Source organism: Quercus lobata, chromosome 3 (assembly GCF_001633185.2).
Source record: "Quercus lobata isolate SW786 chromosome 3, ValleyOak3.0 Primary Assembly, whole genome shotgun sequence".
In the NCBI taxonomy this organism is placed as follows: Eukaryota; Viridiplantae; Streptophyta; class Magnoliopsida; order Fagales; family Fagaceae; genus Quercus; species Quercus lobata.
This window is the reverse complement of record NC_044906.1, coordinates 59,493,056-59,503,267: the sequence shown is the minus strand read 5'-3', so window position 1 is coordinate 59,503,267 and position 10,212 is coordinate 59,493,056. Positions and strand designations below refer to the sequence as shown.

The 10,212-nt window shown below is 34.4% G+C and overlaps 2 protein-coding genes across 3 annotated transcripts; both read left to right on the top strand.

The window, feature by feature from the left end:
• The first annotated feature begins 227 nt into the window (after positions 1 to 227).
• Positions 228 to 2,269, top strand: LOC115982535 (DNA-directed RNA polymerase III subunit RPC6-like). Its single transcript, XM_031105162.1, has 2 exons — positions 228 to 335; positions 840 to 2,269. The coding sequence occupies exon 2, from the start codon at positions 860 to 862 to the stop codon at positions 1,550 to 1,552; it is 693 nt and encodes a 230-aa protein (XP_030961022.1). The 5' UTR covers positions 228 to 335; positions 840 to 859; the 3' UTR covers positions 1,553 to 2,269.
• Positions 2,270 to 4,725: 2,456 nt separating this feature from the next.
• Positions 4,726 to 9,810, top strand: LOC115982534. 2 transcript variants are annotated; one of them, XM_031105159.1, is made up of 9 exons: positions 4,726 to 4,948; positions 7,360 to 7,437; positions 7,541 to 7,624; positions 7,814 to 7,894; positions 8,165 to 8,304; positions 8,445 to 8,586; positions 8,687 to 8,741; positions 9,233 to 9,295; positions 9,406 to 9,810. In XM_031105159.1, the coding sequence occupies exons 2-9, from the start codon at positions 7,376 to 7,378 to the stop codon at positions 9,481 to 9,483; spliced, it is 705 nt and encodes a 234-aa protein (XP_030961019.1). In that variant the 5' UTR covers positions 4,726 to 4,948; positions 7,360 to 7,375; the 3' UTR covers positions 9,484 to 9,810. The 2 variants fall into 2 exon arrangements, with proteins under 2 accessions (XP_030961019.1, XP_030961021.1); XM_031105161.1 differs by lacking the exon at positions 4,726 to 4,948 and having other exon boundaries at positions 7,364 to 7,437; positions 7,537 to 7,624.
• Positions 9,811 to 10,212: the final 402 nt, after the last annotated feature.

Genomic DNA, 10,212 nt, shown 5'->3' with positions numbered 1-10,212 from the left:
CCCACTAATAATTATTTATTTCGTTATTAGATGAATATATAATAATCGATGTAGACGTAGGCTCCACACTTCCGCTTCCACCGCGTCACAAAAACAAAGCACGATACTGTGAATATTCATTCCCTCTCAAGCGAGGACAGGACAGCCCAGGTGCACGTCTAAAGAATATTATAAATAGGGCGCATGCCCTCATATATTATTGGCATATTGTGGAAGCGCCACTATATATATACATATATAATAATAATTATTGTGAGAGGAAAGGGAAAGGGTTTTTCTCTGCCTCTGCTCGCTTGCCTCTGTGGTTTTGAAACATTAAAGACAGCAATTCTAAGGTAAAACTAAAATCCTCTGTTCCTAAACCCTGATTTGCAAACACTACTTGTTTTTGTTCTTGTTCTTTGTTACAATATTGTTCTCGTTCTTTGTTACAATAATTATATTTCATAGTAAAACTTGATCATTTTGGAAAAAGAGCTAGGAATAAAAGAACCCCTTAATGTTATTCATTTTAATCTGTCTATTTTCATGTTCTTATTGCGTCTCAATTAGTCTCAAATACAATTTGAGCATCATGAAAAATTGGTGTTTTGAGTTAAAAATGAGCGTACTTAAAAACTCTGTGATTTAGGTTTTTGAAAACGCTCTTTTAAGCTTCCAAAATGCCTAACCAAACGTACTAACCCTTTAAATCTAATGCTTATTTAACATTGTTAACTATAAAATAAAACCTCAGAATCAAGTATTGTCCAATAATACTTATTGAGGTTCTATATAATCTGTTTTAGATTTTTCTTTTCTTATTGTTGATGATGTTGTTTCTGGTACATTATGTTTAGAAGAACATTTTGATCAACAAATGGCATTACCTCTCAAACGTGGACGAAATTCTATGACTCCTGCACAAGTATCTCAAGATGCAAACCACACGGTCTTAGAAGTGATATTGAGCAGGGAAAACAATGGAATAACCAAACCTCAAATTAGGTATGAAACCAAATTGGCTGATACAATTATAGCAAAATCCATTAATTTACTCAAACTGCAAAACAAGATAAAAGAAGTGACCGACATCCGAAACAAGAGAACTAAGCTTTTTATGGGGGCCAGATTTGAAGCCTCAAAGGAAGTGACCGGAGGAGAGTGGTATACAGATGGGAAGCTAGATGTTGAATTCGTATCCACCTTGAAAATCTTGTGCTTAAAGAGTATGCAAAAAGTGGGAGTAGCTACTGTTGAAGATATAGCAGAGTCCATTGAAAGGTTGGGTGTGTTCAAAGGCAACAATATTGATTTGAATCAGATTCATCAGGTTTTGGGGTCATTGGAGTTGGAGGGTGAGGTTGAGAAAATGAGTGATGATGGGCAGGGACGTGTCTCGTCTGTGCCAATTGGGAAGATTTGTTATAGGACTCGAGCCAAGAAGTTGGAAAAGACTAATGCAATGGCATCAATCCCTTGCGGCATTTGTCCTCAGATTAGCCTTTGTACACCGGATGGTATCATCTCTCCAATCACATGTGTCTATTATAAAAGGTGGCTAGATTTCTAGCCTAAAGTTTTGGAGTAATATAACAGTCTGAACTCTCATCAAGTTATGATTTGTTTTAAAATTTGTTGCATAGTTTTTAGTTCCTTGCTTTTCATGGACTATATGACGTGTGCTTCTTTCACCTATGCTGAATTCTAGAGGTTTTAATGAGGTAATTGATGCAAGAATCTAATACAAGTGAAAATTCTTTGTGATCAACTTGCAGACTCTGGTTGCTCATGTCTTTGGCAAAATTCAATCTTATTGTCTATCAACTTTATGTCATAGAAGGTAATGTGTGGATTCTCAGGCATTTTCTTATCTACACATTTTGTTATATAGAAAAAGGCAATGTACTTTGTCAAATGATACATAACTTCAGAGGACCAAACGAGCATGATGTAAAATAAATGGCCATCCTTCTTGTATTTGTTTGATATGTGTGCAGTATTATAAGGCCCTTGATGAAAAGCATTTTTCTTTTGTGCATTAGTAAACTGTAACTTTATAAACTTATCCCTTCATGAAGAAAATGAGTACCGTATTCCCTTTATTGTCTAGCCTTGAGAATGTATAACTTTTGGATTAGTCCATCAGTAATATTATCAGCAATATATTAAGTTTAGTAGACTCTTCAGTTAGTTTTTCCTTCCGTTGGGTTAAAAGAGATTGTAATCGGGCTACCCATGAGAATGGCTCTGAAGTCCCTTAAGTCTTTTTGTTTTGATATTCACAGTCTGCCAGATGTGTTAGCAACGTGTAAGGCAGACCGTAGTTCTGTTTAGTTTTTTCATCAATAAAGACTGAAGATCAACAACAACAACAACAAAAAACCTTTTGGTGGTTTTTGTTTTGTTTTGTTTTGTAAGTACCTTTTGGTGGAATTCAATATATCTATTTTATACATGCTTTTGGTTGGACAACATCTCCAATATTGAACTCTGATTTATACATTTTTACCTACTAGTTTATCTCTTTATTATGAACAACATTTTAAAACTTCACTTATTTTTCAGTATAGTTTGTACTTTTGTTAATTTTCAGCAAATAGGAAAATCTTTTTTAACAAAAAGTTAAATCAAATGCATATTTAATCATCATTATAATTTGAGATTAATTTGTAATGTTGATTTCAATAAATTGATAAGCTCAATGAAGGTAAACATTACACATGGTTAAGAACTTTCTAAAATTTATTTATCAACCAAAAAGGCTAGGCCACCTTACCAAAAGTTATTCGTAATACTTGTCAAAACTTTGAGCATTCATATTAGCTCGTGCAAAAATTTATGACTATTTTACTATAAGAATCTACTTTTTTTTTTTTTTTTTACATAATCACTTTTCAAAATACTTCACATTAGATTATCTCTATTTTACAATACATTTCATTAAAAACAAAAACTTGAATATTTTTAATTGTTTCTCTTTCTTTACACACAACAACCAAAATTCACCCTCTTCCTTTATTCTTTGGATACATAAAAAATAAAAAATTAAAAAATGAATAGCATCAGTATAAATTTATACGATTATTGTAGCAACCATGTGTTGTACACAGCTTTGCATGACCTAATGTGAGTAAACTTTGGGCTTGGTTAGCTAAAATGTGGTGTTTTTTTTTTTCCTTAAGTGTTCATTTGCTATTAGTTTTTTTGAATTTTTACAAGTTTCATTTTGTTGAAAGTAGACTAAATTATAATTGTACCTTTAAAAGTGAAATTTTAAAAACTTATATATAAGCTATGGGCACCGGCCCAGAATAACAAGTTGGCTGGGCCTTGGGCCCGTCCGAGGACGATTCTGTCTGAGGAAACGTCGCGGCCCATAATCCCTGCCCAAGCCAACTGGGGCGAAGAAAACACGTCCGAGGAGTAACTCCTCCTTGGACATTCCAAAGTCCAGATCAATGATGCATCACAGTTACTGTAGCCCTCACTCCAAACACGTAAAAAGAAAGAAGGCTCAAAATATCCCAACAAAGGCTATCACCACCACATTAAATGCACCACAACTACTCTCCTGGCCGCATTAATGAAGAGAAGACCCCTGAACAGTGTTACCTTGGTCACTGCAACTCACAAAGAACTAGTAAGGGCGTTTGATGGGACAGGTGCTCAAGTGGGGGTTTGGATGATCAACAAGTGTAGGGCCCAGATGATAAAAGAGGGCCTATATCATATGTAAGAGTCCCCCAGAAAGGGGGGACGGAAAAAAGAGAGGAAAAAGGAAGGGGAGACGAGAGAAACGCAAGAAGTCATTGTATGAAAGCAAGTCCATGAATAAAACTTTCACTTTCACATCCATTTTCTTGATTTACGTTTCTACATCCACTAAGAACATGCAACGAACCGTCTGAGCCAACTGAAACCGAGTTCTTCAGCCCATACTCTACAAACTTCATTGTGTGGGACTTCTTGAGCCAGGGCCTGATCGTCCAGGACCGAGTTAACGAAAATCATGTCCCTACATAAGCTTTTAAAAAAATTGAAAGACAGTTTCCTCTCCCCAATTTTTTTTCCCACTTTTCTCTCCGGTTCAAAGAAATTGATTGTTAGCTCTCTTTTAAAAAAAAAACTAAATGGCGGAAAACCCATTCACTTGTTGGGCCCATTTGATTTAGCCCATTTGAACTAATGCATTGATAAAGTTTTTTTTTTTTTTTTTTTTTGGAGAAACATTGATAAAGTTAAATTGTTATTTTTAGCATCACAAACTACAAAATTGGAGCTACATTGATGGAGTTAAAAGCTATAATTTTTTGCTCCTCAACTATAGTGCACATCTATCTTTGGCTGTGCATTGTAGCTCAAACGTTTTTTTTTTTTTTTTAAATTATAACTTACCCAGCTGTGGTTTAACCAAAATTTAAGTTGCCTATCTGTGGTTTGAAATCTTACGATGCAAATGTTTCACAGAATTCTTTTTGATTTTATTTGATCTTTGTATTTTTATGTTTTTTGTGTTTTTGGAAAAATAAAAATAAAATTGAAGCAAAATCACACATTTAACTAGCAATACTATGTTTTTAATATAAGTGGGTTAAGAAAACATAACTAAACTAACATTAGGTAGATAAAACGCCAAATTTCAAAGCAACTAATTTAAATTTCGGCAAAACAAAGTGTTTGACAAAAGAGAAAAAAAAAGAAACATTATTATATTAACCTTTTTTTTTTTTTTTTTTACTCTTCCTTTCTCATTTCTTCCCGTTGCTACTCTCTCCTCACGCTCTTCACTTCTCCACTCTAACCTATGATTTTTCTCTCTACCTCCACCGCCTGCCCAGCCGCCGACAGACCCACAAAGCCTGCCCAGCTCCGACCCACCCCTTCACTAAGGAGGAGAGTTCTGTTCGTCGACTTCACCGACGCAGGGAAAGGGCTTTCCAACGGTACCAATCGAAACCAATTTCAGGTACTCTTCGATTTTCCCCCAAATTTTATTTATCCCGATCGAAACCCATGTGAAATTTTGTCCATTGAGGATGGGTATGATGCTCGGTTGTGTGCGCGTGTGAAATTTTGGCGTTGGTGGTGGCTTTGGGTTTAATAGAGTTGATAGACTTGTAAATTTCACATGGGGTTCGATCATTTTGTGTTGTAGTTTATAGATTTGATAGATTTTCCCATGTAAAACTCAGGAGCACAACATGAGCTTTGGTTTTTATAGGTGGTGGTGGTGGTGGTGTGTTTGCTACTGAGTTTCTGTTTTGAAAGTATGGAGTTGATAGGTGCTTTGGGTTTTATGTTTTATTTCAGTATATAGTTGATTTGGTTTCCAAAGCATTACAATTTCCAGCCTCAGTCAGTGAAGTTTACATAAAAACAAAAATAAAATTGAAAAGCTGCAAATATGGTAGACAAGGGCAGCAAAGGCAGAGGATGTCACCAGAGAGTACACTATCAACCTCCATAAGAATAAGTGTCTGTATTTCTATTTGAGTGTCTCATCATTTTTGTGCTTCTTAATGGGTTTGATCTGGTTTTAAGTAAGATTAGATTTAGTGGGTCAAAGCGGTTTTATTCTAATCTTATTGATTGGGGGATTTTGAAACATTCTTTTGTTGAAAATGTTGTTTCTTTTGACTCAATTGTGTTTTATTTGGAATATTCATCTCGTTTGAGTGATTAAAAAGAGTTTGAATTTTAAAAATGGTGTTATTGATGCGGGAGATGCAAGAAGATTATTATTTAGTATTATTTATATTTGCAAGTCAATTGTATTTTTATGTTTTAGGTCCTAGTAATTTATTAGGCTATTAGTATTTTAATTTGGAAGCAAGTTTATTTTGTAATAAGGAAATTAGGGTTTCCTAGCCAATTAGAACTAGGGTTTAGCAATCCTTTATAAGCAACCTATTGTACTCCTTAAGGAGATAGTTGATATTTTAATGAATGAAAAAATGGCTGTTTGGTTTCTTTTGGTCTAGTGCTGACTCCAGGTCTACCCTAGGGGCTGACTCGTAGTGGTTTCCCCACTTGGTGCTGACTCTAAACCAGGCCTAGGTGCTAACTACTAGCTAGGCCTAGGTGCTGACTCCTAGGTCATATCCCTTTATTTTATTGTTGTTTCAGTTTTGTTCTAGTTGTCCTGTGTCAGTTATGCATTTGGGATCAATGTATTTTGAGCTGTAAGTATCTTATTTGAATGATACGGTTCATTTTTGTTTTGCAAGGCTCTGTTAATTATGGTGGAACATGTTTTAGTTAGAAACTAGTGGTGTGAAAGACTTATATTGTTTAGAGTGTTGCTGAGATTATATAATTTTCATAGATTGGTGACTTATATCATCCGTTGAAAAACCCTTAATCTTTGAAGGTTTTTTTATCTATTGAAAATTGGGAATTGTCTTGAGAATTTTTTGTTTGCAGGGAAGTTTATGTTTTTTGTTTCTAATTTATTGGTGTAAATGTTAGTTTGGGAATTTTTTTGTGTGCAGCGAAGTTTATATTTTGTTGTTTTTAATTTATTACAGTATTTGTCTTTACTTTCAGTCTACTTGGAAGTATATATTGTTGTTTCTAATTTATGGAGTCACAAGGATGCTTGCCATATTACATTGGTATCATAAACAGGGATATTGATATTGAATCGCCACTTTTGGGTACATCTCAAAATAATCCAATGTCCTTTTCGGATTCTCCACCTCAAGTTGAGCATGCCTCTTCTTAGAAAGCAAAACAGGGTAGTAACTTTAGTGTAGAGGAAGATCAACTTGTAGTGTCAGCATGGCTCAATACTAGTGTCGATGACATACACAATAATGAACTTGAGTGTGTGAGTTATTGATGTGAGTTTTTATTGTAATTTGATATGAGTTATGTATGTGAGTAATCTATGGACTACATTGTTGCAGCAATAATGTGTTCCATTTTTTAAGTTTTTTGATAAGGTTCGTTCACTTCATAGTTTACATATATGCTTTATGTAAATGGTTGTTGACGGGTTGATAGTTTACTCTAATAAGATTGCTTCCTAACGATTGAGAAATTGTTTTAGTGAAAAAAAATTTGTATATATATATATAATTTGGGATTAAAAAAGTATTATTGTTACACTAGATGATTATCTGCTATTATGTGGCGATTGCAGTTGTGGTGGTGGTAGTTGTGATTGCTGTTTATTGTAATGGATATATTATTTTATTGTAATTGATATATTATTTTATTGTGTTATTCATATTATTTTATTGTGTTGAAAGTTAAAATAAAACTATTAATGTTGGGTGTTTTGTAAAGTGGGTTGTAAAATAGATAAAGTAACTTTTTGTGATGCCAAATTGCTAAATTTATGGCTCCACCAATGTGGATGCTCTAATACTGTAGAAACAAAGAAGGTACAATGGCTCCATACAAAGACAAGCCTCCGGCAGTTCGCGTCTATACAGTTTGCGACGAATCCAGGTCTCTCTCTCTCTTGTGTTTTCTTACTAAAAATTTGGAAGTAATGTAAAAACCTTTCAATAACTTTTTTTTTTTTTTTTTTTTGCATATTTAACTAAGGCAGGTATCTGATTGTGAGGAACGTTCCAGCATTAGGTTGTGGAGATGACTTGTTCAAATTGTTCTCCTCCTATGGAGATGTTGAAGAGTAAGTTCAACAATTTTTTTTTAAAAAACCAAAATTATGGAAATTGAGAATGACCCAATTGGTAATTCAATGAGAAAACCAAATTGTGACACATTGTTCATTATTTTCACAGATTAAAATCTTTTTTTGCCATTTTAAGTATTTATTGTTTGGTGGGGATTGTTTTTTGTGTGTTGCTTTTATCTTTAGGTGTAAGCCAATGGATGCAGAGGACTGTGAACCTTTCACTGATGTTTACTGGATCAAATTTCACCTGGTCAGCAATGCCAGGTGATTAAATAAGTAAAACCCAGTTAGAACTCTGGAGTATGCTAGCCAATGGTTTGTCTTTTTAATAGATACATTAAACTAGGAAGCACAGACAAGGGTATGACATGACTAATTTCTGAAAAATTATAACATGAAATGAAACAGCCGGTACAACACCGGTATGACACGGGTATGTCACCCTAAATGAAGTGTCCGTGCTTCCTAGACATTAAATTGAATACCACATTTTCTTGATAACGGATGAACAGAATCAATATTTATGTTTGATAGGTTTGCAAAGAAAAAATTGGACGAGTTTGTTTTCCTTGGGAATCGGCTGCAGGTTTCATATGCACCTCAATTTGAGAGTCTCTCTGACACAAAGGATAAGCTAGAAGGGAGGAGAAGGGAGGTCCTAGCACGATTAAATCGTATGTTTTCATGTATAGTAGGCATGGTTTTAACAACTGTATCTGTGAGGCATGCAATAGGGACATATTCCATGTTTCTCAAATGAATTTTTTTTTTTTTTTTTTTGGGTGTCTTATTTGCATTATCATTCTGTTCTCAGCCGCAAGATCCAAAGGGCCTCCTGGTTCTATCCCAGGTGTTTCAACTGAGGCTTCACTAGTCGCAACTCCATCAGAGATCAACTACCTTCCAAATTCCTCACAAATGAACTGCATTTCCCAACAGTTAAATTCTAACCCAAGGTGGTATCCTGTTTAAATTTGCTCTGCTATATTTCCCCATAGAGCTGTCATCAGCTGTTTCCTATTGTCGTAATTGATGGATTTTCTATGCTTTCTGCAGGAGCTCTAGGGAGTTAGTTAATAAACCTCCAATCACTCAAGTTTCCTCTGACAAGGTTTTTTTTACTTTTCTTGTGCTTTGGCGTTGCAACATGTTCATTCTGTTACTAAGTCTCACTCTCTAAGTTGCATTTTTGAAGTGAGGAATTGCCTTTCACCATTGCAACTTCTTTTAAAATAAATCCTACTTGAAATGGATTGTTTTTTTAAGATTCCTCATGCATTTTTCATAGCCTCATAGAAACCTCCATTCTTTTTTATCTCCTTGTTAGTCAGTGAGGGACTTACATTTGGTAACTATTTAATTAATGGTTGAGGTTTATCATCCTTGAACTAATCATTTTTTTTTATTTTATAAATCTTGTAACTGTTATAGTTAGATACCACAGAATCTTTTGTGCATCATATATTGGATGATATATATGGCTTCCAGGTTACTAGCATACGTTAAGTTGAATTTGGATATTTTTGTGAAATTCTGTAGAAGTTAGCTGTTATATATGGAATGGGGCTAACATTTGTGCCTCTGTCTTGTAATTAATTTCAGGATTATTTTGAATCTCAATCAATGAATCAGACAGTTAGGTTGGTAAGGGAGAAGTTCAATAAGGTGATGACCCTCTAATAGATAATTTTTTTTCCAAAAGCTTCTCACTAGTATTGGATTTTGAAAATTGTTTTAGGTGTGGAACTTTGAAAACAATTTCTTTTTCTGTCTAGATTCAATCAAGTAGTGAGCATCTACAAGCTGAGCCTGCATCAAAGAAACCTCGAGTAGACAATAGAAGAAGAATCTAACAGATTGTGAAAGATGAAGAGAGCTGAGTTGATTCTACAAGGTGTTTTTTCATCTCACCTAAACCTCCTACATGTGCACACTTGTAAGCTACATCCATCAAATTTTGATAATGTATATGCTATGTCCTCATTTCTTTTTCTCTTTCTTTTTCTTTTTTCCTTTTCTGTATGCGTATCATGTAATCCTTAAATTCTTCATAAGAACAATATTCAACATTGTAAAAATTTTGTGATATGTAGATTACACAGTTTTGCGTAATTGAGTCCAAAGAGATCATGTATTGGTTACAATATATTTTTATGGAAAATGAAGAGGAATTTCCTATTCTTCTGTTTCTCATTTACCCAAGTCCTTGTGGCCTACCCAAGCTCAATTTAAGTTCTTGATATGCCTAGAACCCAAAAAAAAAAAAAAAAACACATAAGTGCCTATATTGGAGCCTCTCTATTCTGCTTTTTCATGGGACATATGCTCTAATTTTTCAATGATTTTTGAATGGTTTTCCTGAAACATTTGTTTTCAGTAATAATGTCATGACATATGCTCTTCAGCTTTCCCCTTTTTCGGCTTCCCTCTGCGTCATTGACATAGTATTAGATGTTACACATTCCCCCACCCCCATCTCTCACTCTTTCTCTCCTAAAAAAAGATGTGGCATTAATTGATCTATGCAGAAGCGCATAGAGTGCACATAGCCGGGACTTGAAGTGCTATGTATAAAAATTGTA

Coding starts and splice junctions, on each gene's coding strand:
- LOC115982535 (XM_031105162.1), top strand. CDS start 860: ATGGCATTACCTCTCAAACGTGGACGAAATTCTATGACTCCTGCACAA.
- LOC115982534 (XM_031105159.1), top strand. CDS start 7,376: ATGGCTCCATACAAAGACAAGCCTCCGGCAGTTCGCGTCTATACAGTT. Junction 7,438..7,540: donor ACAGTTTGCGACGAATCCAG/GTCTCTCTCTCT, acceptor TAACTAAGGCAG/GTATCTGATTGTGAGGAACG. Junction 7,895..8,164: donor CACCTGGTCAGCAATGCCAG/GTGATTAAATAA, acceptor TATGTTTGATAG/GTTTGCAAAGAAAAAATTGG.